Source organism: Humulus lupulus, chromosome 9 (genome assembly GCF_963169125.1).
Source record: "Humulus lupulus chromosome 9, drHumLupu1.1, whole genome shotgun sequence".
Taxonomy (NCBI): domain Eukaryota; kingdom Viridiplantae; phylum Streptophyta; class Magnoliopsida; order Rosales; family Cannabaceae; genus Humulus; species Humulus lupulus.
Window position 1 is genome coordinate 180,856,968 of NC_084801.1, and position 22,059 is coordinate 180,879,026.

The following is a 22,059-nucleotide window of genomic DNA, read 5'->3' on the forward strand; positions in this document are numbered from 1 at the left end:
GTCAAAAAGAAAATTGACCTCGTGGGGGGAAGGTACTGGCCATTTTTTGAGCTTATAAAGGATATAGAGTGCGACCAGCATTCTATATCCATTTGGGATGATTTGAAAGGGGGCTACACCAAAGTAATTAGCCACCCCCTGAATAAACGAGTGAAAAGGCAGGGTGGCACCTACCTCAATGTGGAACCTCGACCAGGCGTTGTAGGCCTTGCCTAGCAGGTTGGCGCGCTGGTCGATAGATGGTTTGACTAAGGTCACACCCGTCAGATTGTATCTGTTTAGATAGTTGGCAATCATCCGTAGTGTCACCGTACTTTGAGGAACGACGTGCCACGCCACGTCTGGCTGGTCGACATGGCGGGGGCGTGCATGCCTTTGGACATCGGTCTCTGGAGCAAATTCACCTCGACCACTGGTCGAGGGGGCATCAGCAGAAGGCTGACTTGAAGAGTTAGGGTTATTCCTTTTTCGAGCTTTTGTTTTGGTTCGAGCCATTCTTTGGTTGGGGACTGGAGGAAGGTTTGAACTAGGGCGAGAAAAAGGGATTTCCTGTATCAAGGTAGATGGGTTCTCTTTGCCTTCGAGCAGTTGGGCCAAGAGATCGTCTTCAATAGGTCTTTCTCCTCCCCAAGGGTCTTGCATAAGAACTGCAAACAGACAATGGAGGAGATAAGACACAATTTGCGAAGTAGTGTGGAAGATTGGGATAACGTTGCTCGCGTCTAAAAAACCAGCAGCATCCTACTCCTACGCTAAGTTCGGCATTAACGGTTTGAAAAACAGATCAGGAAGGGAGAAAAAACTGCTTTCTGAAAAAGAACTGTTTCGACTCCTAAAGGGCGGGAAAATACCCAGTTTTTCACCTAGCTTAAAGATTGAATTTTTACGTCGATCTTACGCCCTAAGCCTATGATCCTTACTATCGAACTAAGTCTTAACCTATACAAAGCATAAGGACGCCCTATTACTTAGCAATGGAAGGTTTATACAAAAGAAAAAATCCTCATGAAACCCTATTCGAGAACACAGAAATCACATAGCATAGAAACAGCGTGCATGGCATAAATTTAGAAAGACAATGGTTACTTGAGCAAAGATGGAGGTTCGGAAGAGGATGAAAAAGTTTGAGTCAGGAAGGTCCTCAGCTAGGCGACTGGCTGGTTTCGAAGCTCTGTAGGCAAAGTTCTTGAAGTTCTTGGCAAAGACGGTAATAAAAACCTTTTTGAGAAGGAAAATGAGGTATTTATGGAGACCGAGGTATGGCTAAAAAGTAACAATCATTATTTTTTAATTCTCGAAACGTGGGGAAGTGTATAAGCCGTTAATTTGTTTCTTGAAAACTGAAAGGGCTTGATTAGACATAATTATGTCACGTTTTTCAAAAACGCACGGGGATTCTGACAGGCATCGTGGGGATATGAACGATTGCTTCCTTAACGTTTATTTATTGCTGGTCACACTAAACAAACTTGGGGGGGCAAATGTTATCCAAAAAACAAGCATGGATGACATGGCAAATATTTAGTACACGTGGCTAACATCTGGCAGAATTCGTGTTCGACTATCGACCAGGAATACATCTAGTGTCACGATGTTCAATCTCTTCATACGATCAGCCTGGTCGTACGAATGATATACATGGAAAAGATCTTATGCAGTTATGATAGTATCTGAAATTATCTCCCATGATTTCCTGAGTATCCGACTATTTAGGAAATCATATCTGTAACAAATTAATGTAAATCCTCCTTGAGCTTATAAATAGAGAATGAGGGCTCAAGGGAAAAAGATCTTCTTCTTCTTTCTTGCTTTCAGATCACTAGAGATTAGAGTTATCCTATTTGATATATTGTATTGTCCTTCAGAGGTTGTTGAAACTCATTGAACCCTAGTTATTTGATAACTCCTTTGAGTCCTATATCAATAACAATTCAAGTGGACGTAGGTTATTACCAGATTCTGGGGCCGAACCACTATAAACCCTTGTGTTCTTTATCATTTCGTCATCACATTCTTTCCAACGTGTTTTTCCACATCAAGCAAATTTGACTCCGTGTCAGTTGGCCAAAATCAGGGTCAACAGTCTTAGAGGTACTTCATATGTTCTTATGATGAATAGTAGACTGCAGGGGGGTTTTAGGGAGTTAAGGGGCTTCGTCAAGGAGACCCTATCTCTCCATGGAATATCTCTCACGGCTACTTCAACTAGGAGCTTTGCAACTTGATTTCTGATTTCACCCTATGTGTAAAAGTCTCAAGATCATCAACTTATGTTTTGCTGATGATTTAGAAATTTTTTACAAAGCTAACCATGGCTCTGTTAAGATTATTGACCAGGTTTTTGATGACTTTTGTAATAGTACTGGAATGAAGGCCAATCTCAGTAAGTCACAAGTATTTTTTGGTGGTATTTCAGCTCAAGACAAGGTTCAGTTACAACAGCTTTTACAACTTGAAGAGGGCACCTTCCCTCTCAAATATCTTGGGATTCCTATGAGACCTACAAAGTGGAAAGAGGCTGACTGTGGCGAAATTCTTAAAAAAATTAAGTTTAGGCTTCATACTTGGACGAGTAGACATTTATCATATGCAGGTAGGGTTCAGCTCATATCCTCAGTTCTTTTGGGGCTGCGAAATTATTGGATGAATATTTTCTTATTGCCTCAGAGTATAATCAAAGCAGTAGAAAAACTTTGTATGTGGTTTCTTTGGGGTAATAATGGTACCAGAAGTAACTTTCATCTCACTTCCTAGTCTACTGTTTGTTTGCCTAAATCTTTTGGAGGATTGGGTTTTGGTGAAGGTACTAAGTGGAACAAGGCTATGCTAGGCAAATACATCTAGGCTATTAGTCATCAGCAAGAGTCTTTGTGGGTGAAATGGATACACTCTGTGTATTTAAAGGGACAAAACTTCTGGCTCTACCAACTTAAGGCAGATACCAGTTGGTACTGGCGAAAAATATGTCATTTGCGTAGTATTTTTACTCAAGAGGATATTGATAATGCAGGTAGTCAAGGGAGGTTTAAAATTGGGCTGTTATATGTAAGTTTTCTTCACCAAATCCCTGTCAAGTACCAGCATTTTGTGTGGAGTAGAATGAGTGTGCCTAAACATCGGTTCATCACTTGGCAAGCTGTTAATACTAAGCTGTTAACTCGGGATCATTTACATCAAGTGTTTATACTTCTTGAAACTACCCTTTGCTCAGTCTGTGAGCAAGTTGATGAGAGCCATAGTCATTTGTTTTTTGACTGTTGTTTCTCCCAGCAGATAGTTCATCATATTCAAGATTGGTTAGGCTGTAAATGGCCTTTAATTTTCTCTAACTGGACCAGGTGGATAGAAGATATGAGGAAGGGGGTTCGGGCCTCTATGGTGGCGGCTGTGTTTTCAGCTACTGTCTATTATATTTGGCATAATATAAACACTTGTTTTGTTCATAATTACTCACTTAGTGTCAATACTGTAGTTGCTATGGTCAAAAAAGATATCATGTATAGATTTAGTTGTTTTTCTCAAAAGAATCTGAAAGGCATTAAGATTTTTTATTTGAGGAAAATAGGTTCCATGTAATGTAGCTAAGTTTTGGTCCTTTTGGAGTTTGTGAGGTTGTACTAGTTTGTGATTAATAAAGTCTTACTTTCTTGATAAAAAATATATATATTTTGCACCGTATGTGTACTAATATACTACAATTAATAACACATAAAAATATATATATATATAAAATATGGGGACTTCTTTAGTCCCTCAGTTGCCATTTTCAGGACTTAGTCCAACATTGATTATAAGCCATAGGATATGTTAGTTTTTAGAGTGAATGGTTAGATTTGAATTTGTTGATTGAATGATACAAAAATACACATATACCCTTAAGGACCTCCTTTAACCGGGTACCTCCTCATAGCTGCCAAAAATTTGTTTGATTGATAGGTCCGAGAATTAACGAACATCATTTAACTCAACATCAAACACAAGCCACGAATTTGGAGGAATTGCACCAACTGCTCCCTTGCGTCCATAACTGCGTGAAAAAAGTTTATATCAACACAAACACAAATATGAAACAAGCTCAAATTAGATTAACATACATTTACAAACTCGAGACATACCCCATCTCTGGTGGAATGGTAAGCCTTCTCTTGTTCCCAACACGCATGCCTGGCAAAATGGAAGTAAGAGTGTAAAGAACTGCTTTACAAAGAAATAAACACGTAAATTTAATTTTTTATTAAAATAAATTGACATAAAATTACGCTGAACTCCAACATCCCACCTTTTAATAACTTGTCCGTAAAACCAAAAGACAATAGTGTTAATACAAATAATGAGGAAGGTTTACGTAAGTTGTCGCTCAAAAATAGTTGTACCTAAGCGGAACTTAAATGGTGCTCTTCCCACGTTTGAGTCGAACTGTTTACCATTATTCTTTAGCTTGCCAATGTAGTGGAAACTTACCTGAAATGTAATGAATTTAATTTTGTTTAGAGGTAGGTGAATTCTAGAGTTTTAAAAGGCAGAGTCAAATCCCCACTTAGAACATAAACCAACAGAAATCTAATTTACACTTCTTTGTTTAGGATTTCATGATCATGGAATCTAAGTGAATATAATTTCTTCTGTCTGGAACTTCAGAGACTTAAAGATTAGTGACTTGAAGATTTACTTGCTTTCCTGGTTGAGCTTTTTTACCATTGGTATTTAGACTATAGTTTTTATTCAATTATTTTTTAGCTATAGTTTAATGCATTTTCTGAACAAATGCATGGGTTCGGCTGCACACACATATTGGCGGGATTCTTTTTGAATATTCAATGCAGATTTTTAGAGGTTACTAGGGAGGAATTTGGAACCACTTTCCTTCCTCATTGGTTTCAGCCGTAGTTTCAAACCTGAGAGAAACTGGGAGAGGTTAGAGAGGAAGAACAATTTGTGTTCTTATAGAATACGACCACTTCGGGTCCAAGAAGGAGAAGCCAAGGTGAGTTTTTTTGTTTGTTTTTCTTTGGGTTACAGACTTTAGACACATCCTTAGAGCCTCTGTTTTGATTGTAGAAGAAAGCAAGAGGAAGAAGGGAGTGTTATTGGGAGTCCGGTGCAAGAATAGTCAGAAGAAAAACGTAAGTCCGAACATACCTTTGCGTTGATTTTTCTCTTAGATTCTGAGTACCAAATTCATGTCAAATGGTTTTTTTGTGTTCATAGTGTTGTGTACTAAGTTGAGGAAAAGAAAGAACACACCAAGAACCGGCCACAGTAAGAGGTATATATTCATAGATTTCCTTAGTAGTTTTACGTTTCCGATTCTTCATTTATGTTCTTAGGTTGGCTATGGATTTGTGGGCTATTTTGTATGGGTCTAATTAGTGTTTTGGGTCTAGAAACATACATTAAGGGGTTGGAGATAGTTTAATATATGTGGTCTTGAAGTTTGAGATGATTTGGTGGTGGTTGAAGAATGGTGGAAATGGGTGGCCGTGCATGGGGAATACCACTTTGGGTGGTCACGCCTGGAGGCCGGTGGTGGGGCTAGTGGTGGCCGAAGTGATGAGCATGGTGGTCTATGGAGTGAGGTCGTGGCTGCCATGGTGAGAAACCTTGGTTAGGATGGCCATGGCTGAATGTGCACAAGGATGAAGATGATGGGGGTAGTCACGTGCATGTAAGAGCATGTGTCCAAGTAGTTACTAATGGTTACTGACCAAAAATGGTAGTTGGTCCCAAAACTTTAGAATTTTATCGCTAGGCTCGGGATTAGGTACCCCAAAGTCTACAAACTGATATTTGAGGATCAAGGTTTAGAAAATTTATCTAAGTAATATCTAAGATTAATGATTTACGAGCTAGGCTCGGGAATTATTATTTAAGCTTCAAGAAAAATTCTAAGTCCGGGAATTAGTTTCAAAGTTTAGATTTGATGACTTAGAACTTACGAAATATTTTCAAGGACTTAGAAAATATTTTAGGAAGTACAATATTACCGATTTTAAGTCTCAAGGTCAAGAGGTGGGCTCGGGGCTCGTGAATTGGACTCAAGCATCGGAAAACAGAATTTTATGAAATAATTGGAGTTTTGACTTGCAATTTCGAACATGGCCTAGGATAAAATTATTATTGGAAATAATAATTTTCTAATTTGAGTTTGGGATTCTGAGAGGGGTATTATGGTCATTTTACCCTAAGGGCTCAGGTTTGGGCCAGGGTCGGGAATTTCAAATTTTTTTTTTTAAAAATTCCCTTATATATTTTAGAATCTTAGTAACAATAAACTGAGACATATTATCCCAATATGATTATAGGGTCTAAACGCGATCAGAAATACTCACAAAGATATAATTCGCGAAAGCTAAGGACAAGAGGTAAGGAAGTATGCACCAAGAGTAACTTAGCTTGTTGTGATCTTAGTGAATTGTTTGCATGTTTGTATACTGCTGGTTAAATTCTAGTTGCTATATATATGTGTGATTATATGGCTGGATGCGCATGATAGTATCCATCTATCGGGTTTGAGTGTGCTTAGTGTATCATGAATGCATGTGCAATGTTTGTGACTGTCAAGGGAAACCTTGTGAGGGTGGACCCCATGCAGCCGTGTAGTGGGGTTAGCCGTCCAGTCAGTAAAGTCATCGAGTTTTAGCGGAGTTTACCCATTTGGCACGGGAGGTGAGTATTCTCTGGGCCGCGGAGGCCACCCCAGGATCATGACCCCACAGATAACTCGATGGCTTAGTACAAGGCCTTGTGAGGGCGGATTCCCCATGTAGCCGTACAGTGGGGTTATCCGTCAAGTCAGTAAAGTCATCGTGTTTTAGCGGAGTGTACCCCTTTGGTACGGGAGGTGAGTATTCTCTGGGCTGTGGAGGCCACACTGGGATTAAAACCCCACAGATAACACGATGACTCAATTATATGTTTTCAGTATGTTACGCAACACTTTGACTTATGTGATTATGCTAGACGTGTTGCTCAATTTGCAGTTTCTAGATATGCATTTCTGTTATGCAAAGTTTGTTTTGGATAGTAGAGTAATAAGTTGTAGCTAGCTTCCTTACTGAGCGTTATAGCTCATTAGTTACTCTGTGTGTGTTCTGTCTGACGTATGCATACTGTGAAACAACCGACCTGCAGGGTTGTCAGGGTTCTCTTAAGTTTTCCGCTAAGTCTAGTAACAGTTTATTCAATTTCATGTTTACTAGTTCTACTCAAAGAAGGCCCTATGACCACAGACTATTTCTTAAGTTACGTTTAACTACATTTTGTTTTTAAAACTATGGGATCCCATCCAAATACTATTTTTTTTCAAAGTACTCCAATGTAAAATTTTCTAAAGTTTACTCTAAAGTTTATTTAGATTTTAACAACCGATTTTTACCAAAGTTGACCGTAAGGGTCCAGTGGACCCCGGATAGTCATAGTCGTGTTCGGTGGGTCTAGTTAAGAAAAGTCAGGTCGTTACAGAAACAGTTTGATTCACATTAGTTTCACCTTCATTATCCTGGCTTTTCTTTTTGTTCTTCTTTCTCTTCTTTTTTGTCTCCTGTTCATTTCCAAGGCTCCTGAGCGGATAAATTTTTAGTCTCCATTTATGATAGAAATATTTTAATCACACTTTTTTTAACGAAGTAGTGACTCCTAATCGAGCAACCATACAAATATTATAACTTAAATATGGTACGTTTAGTGGTATTATTATTATTATCCTCTAATTGTGTTGCACATGAGGAGATTATAAAATAACTTATGCAAAGGGAAAGTCTTACATACCAAATACCATATAATGGCCAAAATTCATTCTAAATTAACTATACAACCTAAAGCTACATAATCAATGGTAATTCATTCTTCTAACCATTAAACAAGTAAAACAAAACTGAGATATTCACTAAGACAATTCATTTGTTACTCGCAAAATAACAAACAATAATTACTTTCAGTTTTTTTACTTTCAGTTATTATGTTATTACTAACCACTCTATTTAATATTACTTACCGACATCAAAATGTTACTTATATGCAGATGAGTTACTGGAAATTCATTACTTTTACATACAACGTTATTCCGGACTACTCCTTTAAAAATTACTAAGTGACTCTTAAACATTACTTTCCCAACTTCGTAAATATGTTTAAATACAATACTATTTTACCTTATTGCCCTCCACTGTAGACTTTTTTTACCTGCAAATTACTATTTTGCCAATACTTTTCAGACAATGATTCAATTTTTTTTTACAACAGATTTACATCACCGGCTCATCAAGTGAAATCATGTAATAATAAAAACTCCAAATAATTCAATAGCTTGACACTTGACAATTTTTTTTAGGTCCCACTTGTTGGACTAGGTCCGATGAGGGACTTAAGAACTGGCCATAAAATATTATAAAAATTTAAACAGACAGAGAGTGCTTTCTTCTCCCACCACATTTAACATTCGAGAAATATTAAAAATTATCTTTTGTCTCCGCTCTATTCCCCTTTCTAGACAATGATTCCCTATCATATTAGAGGCAGATTCCCACGGAGCCATCGGAATGGGAAAAATATGCATCCATACCTACAATGCAAGCATTCATTCTCTTTGATTTTTTGTCGGAAGTTAATGGAATAACTTGCTTGTATGAGATAGTTTTTACTTAAGAAAAAAAAAATGTGACTGGATATTAGCCATGTTGGGGATGGTTTTTAATTTTTTTTTTACTTTTTTAACTCCAGAAGTTGGACTTGTTTTTATAAAATTTAAATTGGCCTTTGACTTTTCAAATGCCTTTTTGAAGAAGAGAAATCCACGAGACTTCTTGTGCTTAAAATAAAAACAGACAGGAAGTGAAAATTGTGTTTAGTCAAACTTTTATATTTCCACACGTGGAAGTATTTGAAGGAGTCCACGTGGCTACCATGTAAGACTAAACTCATTCAATATGTGTGGGTTCGAAACTTCGAACATAATTTTAGCGATGTAGGGAAGAATCTATATACTTTATATTCTAGAGCTATGTGGAAGTGGTTCGTGAAATTTGAAATTCTTCTCAAAACAAACTTGTTAACAAATAAAACAAATACCCTTTGCTCTGGTCTAGAGGTGGTTTTTTTTGTTTTTTTCTATCTTTTGTTAGTAACATTTCTTTGGTTTGAAAACATATGGCAACTAGAAAGACTTCTTTGTTTTTTTCCAATTAAATAATATATGAAAATTAGATTCTTGTCAAAATTGTGGATCTCTACCACAATATAACATTTTACTTTGATAATTTATCATTGTAGTTTGTCGTGTGCCTCAGAAATTATTTAATGAGTTTGGTTTTAAAGCAAGTTTTTAAGTACTACTTTATATATATGAAAATTTTATTAAAGTGATTTTCTCTAAATTTTACTGGTTGAGCTCTCAATGTTTTTGATCCATGAACAGTTTTCGATGCGATTTTTTTTTTATGAATGTATATATTGTAGCTGTTTAAAGCATCCGGCAAATTTTCAGAAAATTCCGAATAATTTACATTGCTGAAAATTAAGTTTAAACATATTGTTGCATGCGTGACTAATTTTTTTTATACGCATGAAAATCATCATGTTTGAATCTAGTTTTCGGTTCTATAAATTATTCAAAATTTTCTAAAAATTTGAATAATACTCTAAATAACTACAATATATACAGTCATACAAAAAATCATTAAAAATTGGAGAAACATTGAGAGCAACTTAACATTGAGAGCAACCTGAAAGTGAAGCCTGAATTGTGCTATATATATATATATATATATATATATATATATATATGCTTTTGTGTTTTCCTAATATGGCTGTTTATTTGAATATTGGCTTGGTTAGTCATTAAAATAATCGTGGAGAAATGACAAGACAATTTGTAGGGAGACTACTTTTCCTTTTTTTTTTTTTCCTCCTTTTTAATGACTTTGAAAACACATTCTATCCCTTTTCTTCTTTCCCGCTAACTCTTGAAACAAGTATTTGTCAAAGTAAACATAGCACAAAATTTCGCATCGGCATTTTCTCAAATTATATTGATTGATTAAGATAACATGGTTGCTTGAAATTGTATGAGAAGAATATTATTATAAAATAGCCTATGGTATTCAATACGACTTAAAGTGTGATTGAATTTAAAATTAATCTGCTCTATTTATTATAATTTAAAATATTAAATTATTATAACTTGATTTTAAATTCAACCACTATGTACCTAAGATACCTTTTAACAAAATATACGTGTCTAACACTTGGTTTGTCATATTACTATAGTGATTAAATTTAAATTCAAGTACTATGTATATAGCAATGTCTTATAATAAGCTATAGACAAATGAATGTTATCATCTCTTATCTTATGGTTATACAACCAAATTAATTAACTAGCAAATTATTATAAGGGTTTTGTCTATTTTCAAACAATCCTTTATAAATACTTTTTCTTTCATTTTTAAAATTGCTAAATGATCTATTAATTCAAAAAAAACAAAAAAAAAAATTGTAAAAATAAAATAGTCAAAACTTATATATACATACAATACTTAAATAGCACGTTTTATAAATAATTAATCAAATTATAATTAAAAATAATAATTTGACAGGGATCTTGATTCCATTTAAAGGGGATTGAAAATATTATATATTTCTTCATAAGAAAACCGATAAATATTAATATATAACATTGTTTTTCATTATATCAATCTATTTATATTTTGTAATAGAGATTTTTATATAATTATTTATACATTCAAAAAATGATCAAATTGTCTTAATATTTATTCTAATATTTTAGAAATTTTAATTTTTGTCTCTTCTAGCATAATAATAGAAAGGCTTATATCAACGTAGAATCGCAAAGGAAATGCCAATATGACTAGTTTAAGCCATGTTGTCTAAGCTTCCGATATTGCTTCTCTTACTATTCCTAAGCCTAACCTTAACAGTAGTACCAGCTCCATCCCAAGATGATCATGGTGATCTCAGTTTTGTCTTCAATGGATTCAAGCCAGCCAACCTGGTCCTCGACGGCTTAGCTGAAATAACCTCCAATGGCCTGTTGAAGCTCACGAACGACACGCAACATCATATGGGTCATGCTTTCTTTCCCAAATCAGTAACCTTCAAGCCCACCCCGAACAGTACCGTTTCTTCATTCTCCGCCACATTCGTCTTCGTCATCAGATCGCAGATTGCTACTCTGAGCGCTCACGGCATCGTTTTCGCGATCGCTCCGACGAGAGGTCTTACCGGAGCTCGTGCGAGCACGTACCTTGGCCTTTTTAATGAATCCAACAATGGAAACGCCGCCAACAAAGTCGTTGCCGTCGAGCTCGATACTATTAAAAGCGGCGAGTTCGAAGACATCGACGACAATCACGTGGGGATTGACATTAATGATTTAAGGTCGGTTAAAGTTGAACCGGCGAAATATTTCGACGAAAAAAAAGGTGGGTTTACGAACTTATCTCTTATAAGTGGTAAACCGATGAAAGTATGGGTCGAATACGACGCTGTTAAGAAGCAGATGGACGTGACTTTAGCTCCGGCTGAAGCTGTGAAACCCCAAAAACCGCTTTTGTCTTTGACCAAAGATCTTTCGCCGATCATCGATGATACCATGTATATTGGTTTTTCTTCCTCAACCGGCACTGCTGTAAGTTATCACTATATTCTGGGTTGGAGCTTTAAGATCAACGGCAAGGCTCAAGAGCTTGAATTATCCCAACTCCCGAAGCTGCCTCGGGTCGGACCCAAACCAAAATCCAAGCTTTTAACAATTGGGTTACCGGTAATTTGTTCGAGCTTGGTGGCTCTAGTTATCTTTGCTTTAGTTCATTTCATCAAAGAAAAGAGAAAATATGCAGAGGTAATTGAAGATTGGGAACAAGAATATGGACCCCATAGGTATAGATACAAAGATTTGTACATGGCCACGAATGGTTTCAAGGACAAAGATTTATTAGGTGCCGGAGGATTTGGTAGAGTGTATAAAGGAGTATTACCCTCCAAAACAGAGATCGCTGTTAAAAGAGTCTCTCACAAATCCAGACAGGGCATGAGAGAATTCGTGGCTGAAATCGCCAGTCTCGGCCGGCTCGGGCACCGAAATGTGGTGCCGCTTTTGGGCTATTGTCGCCTGAAAGGTGAGCTTCTTTTAGTCTACCATTACATGCCTAATGGCAGCCTAGACAAGTACCTATTCGACAAACCAAAAAAGACACTAAATTGGAACCAAAGATTTCGGATCATAAAGGGAGTTGCCTCGGGTCTGTGCTATCTTCACCATCAATGGGAACAAGTCGTCATCCACCGTGACGTGAAAGCCAGTAACGTACTACTTGACGGCGAGTTAAACGGCCGGTTAGGAGACTTCGGTTTAGCTAGATTGTACGACCATGGAACTGATCCTCAAACAACGCACGTGGTTGGAACATTCGGATACCTATCCCCGGAGCATGCCCGAACCGGAAAGGTCACAACAAGCTGCGACGTCTATGCCTTCGGTGCTTTTTTGCTCGAAGTGGCATGCGGACGACGACCCATTGAAGGGAGAGGAACGACAGAGGAGGAGCTGGTTTTGGTGGACTGGGTTTTTTCGTGTTGGTGCAGAGGGCAGATTATCGATGCCTTGGATTCGAACCTGATAGAATCAGATTCTGCCAGAGTTGGAGTCGTACCAGAGGAAGCAGAGTTGGTATTGAAACTTGGGTTGTTCTGTTCACATTCGGAACCGGAGATGAGACCGAGCATGAGGGAAGTGGTGTCGTTTTTAGAGAGAGATGTGCCGTTGCCAGACCTGTCGACGATGGGATTGACTTTTGGGCATAGAAATGGGTTCGATGAGTTTGCGATGTCGTATCTGTCGTCGTCATCTGTGGTCGAGTCAGTCCTCTCTGGTGGCCGTTGAATCTGAATTTTAATGCGTGAACTGTGTGAGAACCGATTTGGCTGTCTTTCACAGTACATTGTTAAAAGGTAAAATACAATCAATATACATTGCTAGCTTTCTAGGATGATAATGATTAACAAATGTTTTTGTTTTAATAGTACATTTGTTGTTACTTTGTTTAGTTTTTGTCAATAGTGAAATTTTGAACCATAAATTAATTAATTTATTAAGAGTATGTCTCGCATGCGTATGCATTACTTGGAATGGAATCTAAACAAATACAATGATATTTTTGGGTATGGTTTTTAAAGAATGAAAACACTTTAATGTTAGATCTGATTCAAGATATATTGATTTTGTTTTTTACGGTGGAGAGTGTTGGTATTAGATGATTACCTTTTGTATACATATATAAATATTAAATTATATACAAAATAAATTAGAGATTACCTTTTATAGTCTATCAAATGTCATTGAATATTTTTGTATAAAATCAACGATCTTCCAATTTAATAATATGAAAGCTCATACCCTGATCTTCCAAACAAATCCTTAAACATACAAGGACGTGTGTGATCACGTAAGATTCAAAATGTTGATTTTATTATTCTTTAAATGTACTCAACTCATTAAATCTAGAGAAGTTTGACAGATAAAAAACTTGGAATAATTTTCACGTTTTGAGATAACTATTGCTTTAGGGAGATAGTCTATTTGATAAAAATAATAAAAAGCTTAACTTGAAACTCAGGTACTATCATACTTATAAACATATTTAATCTAACTAAATAATCTCTATTTTATTATAAATAAAATTCAAATTAAAACTGACATTTTATTTAATTATTAATTTAAATCATATTTAAAAATTATAATTAAATAATTGATTAAACAAATTTATTTGAAATTCAAAATTCAAATCACAGGAATTAAATCCCTGAGCTAAGCGACACACACTATGTTGCGCAGTGTGTGTCGCCTAAGCCAATCAGGTTTCCCTGATTTTCATATTTGTTTGTTTAATCAATCTTTAAGACAATATATTTATCCCAACATAAATATGAGTTAATTCAAAATTAATTTTATCTTAAAATATCTGTTTTAAATTAAATTAATAAATATCATATAGTAAATAAGATATTTATTATTTTCTCTCTTTATATTAATCCAAACAAGATTAATATTAATTTTAACATATAGTCTTTCAAACTTAAAACTATATAATTAAATAATTAATTAATTCACAATTAATCACTTATCTATATTTATCACATAATTATTTCATTGCCCTAGAAAATTAATTCCTTTGCAATTTAGTCATTTCTCTTTACAAATCTTTTTTTTTTGAGATCCTTACCATTGACAGTGTAGGACAGGGGTGATCTAGGGACCATGGACCCTATAATATAAAGCTCCAATAAACCAGATTATTAATTAAACTCTTTAATCTAATAATCTTATTTATTAATTCCATGATCACTCCACTATAAATATGGAATTGCACTATAAGTATTTATAGAATTATATTTACAGAGTTTTCTCTTGTAGTCCATTAATGTAATCTATATATGTAGTTCTGCCATCTATTATTTGTTCGTTAATTAGAACTGATCAAAGTAACCGTTTTACCCTTCCCATTGCCTCTTGATCCTTAAGTACCATTAATTCACTAGCAAATAATTAATCTATAATAGATTATAGATTTGAGCTCAATAACTATTCAGTTACAGAATTAACCCTTAAGGGAACCAATATTCGATCCATTAGGAAAGCATGGTTTCTATTATTGTAATTCATGTTCTCAGCCATCCATGATATTGAATCTCCAAAACAAAAGTCATTGGCCTCATTATTCTAAGAGACCTTTGTTGACCACGATTTTGGCAAACTGCGAGTAGACGCAAAAAACTACGATAAACCTTGTATAGAAGATAAATGACACAAGTAATTTTATAGTGGTTCAGCCCCAATTCATTGGTAATAGCCTAATCCACTTAGAGTTGTGATATATTTGGCATACACTTGAGATCAGATGAACCTGAGTCAACTGAGTTTCTCATGTGCAAGTGAAAAGATACAATGTGTCTCTCTCTAAACTTTCCGTAAAAAATACTCCCAGAATCCGATCCCCCCAATAATGCCATGAGCCATTTATTTATAGGCTCATGGATCGTACATGATAACTCTACAAAATAGAGTTATTTTACCACTTTTTATGTGCTAATTGTTGCTTAATTCTTGAGTTTTTAATTGATTTATTAAGTTTTTAAGTAATTTTGAATTTATTAGGTTTATTTTAATTTTATAGATTTTTTGTGTGTTTTTATAGTTATTTTGTTGTAAAATATTGTATTTAATTATTTGAATTATTGTTGTTTAATTTGAGGTAAAAAAAATATTGTATTATTGAACTTAAATATGAAATATAAATTAAGTTATAATTAATATTTTCAAAGAATTAAATTGATTTATTTTATAGTTGAAAATATTTTATTATGATTTAGTTTATATTTATTTTGTAGGGAAAATAATGCATTTTTTTTGCTCTTGAGGAGAAAGAAAAATGAAGGAAATGTGATATTTTCAAGGAAAGAAAGCAAAAGAAGTGGCAATTCTGAAAAGCACGGGCCCAGGCCCATTCCGAAACTTCCCAATCAGCACCCTAGCTCCCTGGGCCCGCGCCTGGCCCATCAAGCACCAGGCCCAATGAAGCTCCACCTCCCAATCAGCTCCCCCATGCCACACCAAATACCCTAGCTATCCTCACCCTTCTCCCACATGCCTAGAACCGCTGAGCCACCCTCATGAAGCCAGAATCTCCCCTACACGCCTGCCTTGCCTCCTTTCCAGCCACACTCAGCCACCAAAGCCCACAATGCCTCCAATTGTCTTGAGCCCAACAAAGGCTCACTTTTGTACCATTGTTCCCTTTGCCAAAAATGCCACATTTTTACCCCACTTTCTACATATTTTACCCCAAAACATCATTATTACACCCTATAATTTACCGCTATTTGCCATATTATAATTAATTATATTAATTTAATCAATTAAATATTTTAAATTGATTATTTTATTGCCAATTTTTTTGCTATAAATAAGGGATTTGAGGTGCAAATTTGGGGGGAGGTTACCATACCAAAAACTCTACACATTTCAAAACTTCTCTATTCTCGTCATCTTCTTCTTCTTTTTGATTATTTTCTATGTATTTTTAGAGGAAAAATTTGGGGGTTCATCCTCCAAATTTTCCTATTTTATGTTTGTAACTTTTAGTTCGTATTTGCTATTCTAATTATGTGTTTCTAATCTTTTCAAGATTATTAAGATGATGATGAAGCAAAATGTAAGTAGATAGTATTTTTTATTGTATGTTGATTTCCTATTTGTGCAAAATTGTTTATGGATTTTTCTATCAAAGATATGCATTTTTCATCTATTATTGATTGTTAAAACATATTACACTTAGTTCTTCATTATGCAAAAATATGATATTCTTTGATTAAAGGATTATCATTAAATTGTTCACATCTAATTCTTAGAGCATAAGTATCATATTTTGCCTAAACATAATCTCTTTGATTTTTTGTAGTTTCATTAGGTTGTAACATAACTAATGCTTAGAAATTATATCTTATATAAGTGAAGAAAAATCCTACCTTTTTTAAAGTAGCTTGTGCTTGAATAGAAAATGTATTTTGAAAAAAATATTGTGTGATTTATTTCAACTATATCTAAACTTGGGAATCAATACACTTATAAATATTATTGAACTTGCATTTTGTGGATTCTAATATCTTAATAATCTTATTTTACATATCTCATTTGAAAACCATTTTTCTATTTAATCTTAAATTTTTTTATTACTTGTCTTTTATTTTTCTATAACAAAATCTCATTAAATATTTGGAACTAGGTTAGAATCTTCTTGCTTTGTTTGAAATAGTTTATTTTGATGTTAGTCAACTCTCATGGGTTTGACCTCGTACTTACATGAACATTATATTCCGAAACGATTCGTGCACTTGCGAGTTTAAATATTCAAACACCCTCTTTTGGGCTCAACAGTACATCAGAAATATCTCGCTTTGACGGGGTCCTTGATTGTTTAAACAACTTTAATTAATGAATAATAAACAAATTACATCAATATAACTATTATTCCGGGATGTTTCAGATATTCCCGCGGCAGTTGCGAATAATTCGGGTCGAAGCTATTACTGAGGCTGTACCAAAGAGTCAACTAGAGGATAACTTTTGAGATAACTAGTCAGCTAAGACAACACCAAACACACCACCGGTCGGCATAGGCAAAGAACATCACCAGCTGGCATGGAACATTCTGGTCGGCAGGGGACATTCTAGTCGGCATGGGCAAAGGGTTGGGCATGGAACACACTGGTCGGCTAAGGCAAACATACCTCTGGTCGGCCATGTTTCGTCCCTGGTCAGGCATGACACATTTCTGGTCTCAACCATTCTCATTTCCTTAGTCAACACATTGATAAGAGTGTGTTATCAACTGACACATGTCTATCCAATTGCCATGTCATTAAATATAAATATTTGGGGATAACATTTGCCCCCCAAGTTTATTATATGATTTTCTCATATGATAAACTTTTCCTACTCTTAGCAGGGATCCGTAGTAAATTTAACAATTACTGTGTCCCTAAATTCTCACTCTGACATTCTCCCGCCTTTTTTAAATAATAAAATATCTCAGTCATGAAAATGGCAGTTACTTACTTTAAATCGTGAGAGAGAGAATACCAAGGGTTTTCAGGTGAGTGGAGAGTCTCCCTTCTCCACCTTTAAATAGACCCACGGTTTGGTCAAAACTCCACAAAAAAATTCCTTCACTTCTTCTTGGCCAAACCCTCCTCTTCTTCCAAGGTGTACCAACTTCCTCAAGAAAATTCAAGCTTCCTCAAGGAATCGAAGGCTCTTCAATATATTTAAGGTTTGTAAACTTTAAAAAATTTACACAAAGACTTGTCTAAAAAGCTCAATGCCGAAACCCCATTGTGAAACACATTCTTGGATTTTTTCATGATGAATCTTGGTAGGATAAAGACTTTGTGGCTAATATAGTGTAGTTTAGGCTTTGGGTTAGTCAATTTTTCTTTCAATTTCATGAAATTTTGCAAGAAAAATGATTTCCCACTACACATTTTAATTATAGGTTTATGGGTTTAAGATGAACATATGAAATTCCTATGAGACTTGTTGAACTCTTAGAATTCCACTTTTTGATCTTGCTTGCATAGTCTAAGATTAGGAAAATATGTTTATGGACCATACTCCTTAACCTCTATCCCATCAACCCGTGGTCTTAATTACCCCTAGCCGATCAGACACTTATTTGGTCTTCGGGACCAAAAAATTTCTGGGTGCTTTGCTTCTTGCTCCTTGGATGCCCGTCTTGCTCCTCGGGAATGCCCTCTCCATTTGGGGCACACAATCTCCTCGGATAGCAGCCCTCGGCATGCTGGCTCCTCGTCATTAGGGCAGAGCTCCTCGGATGCGTGCCTCCCTTGGCGCGCCTGGCTTCTCGGATGCGCACCTGCAACAGCTCCTCGGAGGCGCGCCTGGCTTCTCGAACGCACGCCTGCCAGCTCCTCGGATGCACGGCAAGCAGCTCCTCGGATACCTGACTCCTCGGACGCACGATACAGCTGCTCGGATGCGCGCCCCCTCGGTGTGCTTGGGTCCTCAGACACCTGACTCCTCGGACATGTGCAGATCTCCTCAGACGCACAGCACATCCGCTCGGATGCGCACCCCCTCGACGTACTTGTCTCCTTGGACATGCGCAGAGCTCCTCGGACACCTAGCTCTCCTAGTCCCTCGGATATGCAGCACAGCCGCTCGGGCATGCGACTCATTTGCTCGAATAGATGGCATAGACACTCGGGGGCACGCGGTTCAACCGATCGGGCATCCCTAAACCTTATGCCCCGAATACTTCATTTAAATCTCTCAATAGTATTATTACTTCCTAAATGTTTTTCTTTGGGGAAAAATGATTCCTCTACTCAAAGAAATTATTTCATTCATTCTCTGTTTGGCTTACTCACCTCCCCTTATTTTTTTTTGTGGATGAATCACTTCGACTATAGGGGAGGTGACAACCAAACAGATTCTGACACCTCAGCTCCCGCTTCAAGGGACACTTTATCGAGCAGTGATTCTTCCTCCAAATCTCCCAGCAAACGAACTCCTGAGGACCATCTTCGTCGTCTTAAGAACATTCTGTCGCGGTCGGCTTTTTATCTTCTTCACGAAGACCAGTTTCTTAAGCAACAACACCAACACCGACCAATAAGGGTGCAGAAATCTAATCGGCTCCCTCAAGAACAACATCCTCAGGTTGCTCGTAGAGCAACACAAAAGGTGGTAGACAACACACCCCATGTGGGAGAAAATTTACTAGGAGAAGCCAAGACTGAAGCCTCTTCAAGACCTGCGCAAGCTCGAAAAACTGGAAAATCCAGGAGAAAAGATACCCAAACATTCGCCATAGAAATTCAACAGACTGCAACACGCAGGCTGAGGAACAAAGAAAACGCTACGTCTTCCTGATTTGTAGCTAAACCTTCTAATCTACACTCTAAAATGTTCCATAAGCATATCGAGGCTTTGGGTCTGGAAGGAGTGAATGTGCCTAGTCTAAGTATCATATATATGCAGGAGTTACAATCCCTTTGCATCCTTTCTTCAGATCAATAGCAGATTATTTCAATGTGTCCCCTTTTCAGATTACTCTGAATGGGATACAAGCCTTGTCTGCTCTATACATTCTCTACCACTTCCAGGGTTGGAACCCGCCTAGTCCTCATGAGGTACATTATTTGTTTGATTTTAGGATTAACCCCAGCCATAAGAACACAAGTTTTTTCCACCTCTTTCATAGGCAAAAAGGGGTTGAGTACCTCCATGGTATAGCCCATAAATCAAACCCTGGGAAGTATTATACAGAATACTTCCTTACCATAGACATTAAAGCCAACAATCTGGCTTTCACACATGTCGGTCCCTTTGATCATTGTAACGCCCTAAACTCCAGGGACCGTTACGATGCGCATTTTAAACAGTGCTAAACTTGCTAACCGAGTCATTTGGCCATAATCGCGTAACTAAGTATGATTAGCAGTTTAGGGATTAAAATTTTTGGTTAAGATATAATGTTTCACTAAACCGTTTACTGTATACATTGGAATCCCAAAAATATAATTTAAAGGTCTATTACAAGAAAATATTTACAACCAGCCGATCTAAGCGGCAAAACAGGGTTAAACCCTAGTTCCTCTCCTTCAAACCTCGGCCGTGGCGATCGAGCAACCGCATATGTACACATCGTCACCTAAGCTCTCCAACTCAAGGATGGTCCAGCTTTCTTTTGCCTTTACCTGCACCACATAGCACCCGTGAGCCGAAGCCCAACAAGAAAACTTAATATGCTCATGAATAGCAATAACATGTCATCAAATCATAAGGCACACGCCTAACAAATATAGCCCTATTCAAGCAGGCAAATAAGTTCACGTAATGATGGGTATCCAGGATAAGGAATCCTGCCCTCCTGAGTGGATGACTATCAAGTCAATCCTAATCAGATAACTGATTTAACACTGGTGGTTCCGGTAACCATGTTGGGCTTATAGCCCTAAATAAAAGAGTGACGGTTGTAAAAGTCACTAAGGTGGGTTCTGTTCCCTTTATAAATAAGTGATCCTTTCACTAGCTTAAACAAGATAGGTGTTCGATGAACTAGTCACCAAAATAACCTATCGCATGACCATAGAGTCACAACCATGGGATTCTGCTCCTTAGCCACGTGACAAACAGTCACCTAGGCCTTTGGCCCTGGCTCTGAGTAACTAGTCCTAGACTAGTCAAGCGCTTAGAATTTTCATCGACCTTCAGGCCGGTCCAACATTAATGCTCCTAGAGTCATTCAACACTGATATTGATTAGATCTAATCTTTTATCGGCCCTGTGTTCATGACGCTTATGCCGTTTCTGACTCTCAGGTCAGTAATACGCGACCAGTGCTGACCCTGACTAGTCAGTGCCATACACAAGCAAGCAATGCGACCAAACATATATCATATGTCAAATATCCAAATACAGGGCATTCAACATGCTTACTTAACAATTGCAAGCATAATTGGAACCATGCATAAACACAGAGACTCAAGCTCTGAACAGTCTCATATTCAATATTCATGGCATGCCCTAATCACATGTTTCTTGTGCATCACATGCATCACATTTAAACATCCAACATGCCTCATTAATAACCATATACAAGTGAGCAAGATTGCTAAGCATTCAATATGCTATCGATATTCACATTTAAACATCCAACATGCATCAAGAATAACCATGCATGTCACATATGGGGTGCATTTTTCTTACCTTTGATCCAAGCACAGGTTACCAATAAACGAGCCACAAGCACGATCCTTACTCCAAGCCTCTAGTGATAACCTAGTCACAACCACAAATGGTGATACAATGAGTTCAAGTTCTAAAACCAAACCTGGAACCAAAACCTAGCCTCCAAGACATCAAATTCCACTATACTGGGTAGTAGGAACGATCCCAAGGCCTAAGGTTTGAGTTCCCAAGCTTAAAACATCATTTCGGCCATAAATACCCTCAAGCGCCGTGGCCCCAACTCACTGAGCCGTGGCCCCCAGCCAAAACAGAGACACCAGGGGCAAGCGCCGAGGCGCCCTATACCTAGTGTCGTGGCCCCCAGAGCTCACAAAACCCTTCCACCTGCTTCATCGAGCTTGGGCCGCAGCACCCAAGAACAGGGTCGCGGCCCAACCTCGGACCAGCCATTTTTCCCCGATTTTAACCTTTTAAAACCTTTCAAAAACATATCCAAACATCTCCAAACTCAAAAATCAAAGTTTCCAAACATCCCCATGATCCAAAACCAACAAAACCCAAACCTCAAATCTAACAAAAACTCATCAAAACCCAAAGTCCAATTCAAGCTTAAAATCTTAGAACTTAAAACTTGAATTACCTCTGATTGAGTTGTTTCCAACTAAATCCTCTGGCTAATAAGCTTTTAATCTTCCCTAGGATCGCTATGCCTCGATCCTCGCTTGAATCCGAGTCCTAGAACTCAAGTTACCTTCGAAAATGCGACCGGGAGA

At 37.0% G+C, this 22,059-nt stretch overlaps 2 protein-coding genes across 2 annotated transcripts; one reads left to right on the forward strand and one right to left on the reverse strand.

Annotated features, from left to right (window-relative positions):
• Positions 1 to 3,945: 3,945 nt before the first annotated feature.
• On the reverse strand, positions 3,946 to 5,590 carry LOC133800391 (peptidyl-prolyl cis-trans isomerase FKBP15-3-like). The gene is made up of 6 exons (XM_062238348.1): positions 5,496 to 5,590; positions 4,839 to 4,895; positions 4,670 to 4,709; positions 4,374 to 4,461; positions 4,116 to 4,194; positions 3,946 to 4,027 (listed from the first exon to the last, which is right to left on the reverse strand). Exons 1-6 carry the CDS (start codon positions 5,588 to 5,590, stop codon positions 3,946 to 3,948), a joined length of 441 nt encoding a protein of 146 aa, XP_062094332.1.
• A 5,227-nt stretch (positions 5,591 to 10,817) lies between these two features.
• On the forward strand, positions 10,818 to 13,188 carry LOC133801386 (L-type lectin-domain containing receptor kinase IV.1-like). The gene has a single exon (XM_062239574.1). The coding sequence runs from the start codon at positions 10,877 to 10,879 to the stop codon at positions 12,896 to 12,898; it is 2,022 nt and encodes a 673-aa protein (XP_062095558.1). The 5' UTR covers positions 10,818 to 10,876; the 3' UTR covers positions 12,899 to 13,188.
• The last annotated feature ends 8,871 nt before the right edge of the window (positions 13,189 to 22,059 follow it).

Coding starts and splice junctions, on each gene's coding strand:
- LOC133800391 (XM_062238348.1), bottom strand. CDS start 5,590: ATGGCAGCCACGACCTCACTCCATAGACCACCATGCTCATCACTTCGG. Junction 4,896..5,495: donor AGGCGTGACCACCCAAAGTG/GTATTCCCCATG, acceptor AGTTTCTCTCAG/GTTTGAAACTACGGCTGAAA. Junction 4,462..4,669: donor AAGCTCAACCAGGAAAGCAA/GTAAATCTTCAA, acceptor ATTACATTTCAG/GTAAGTTTCCACTACATTGG.
- LOC133801386 (XM_062239574.1), top strand. CDS start 10,877: ATGTTGTCTAAGCTTCCGATATTGCTTCTCTTACTATTCCTAAGCCTA.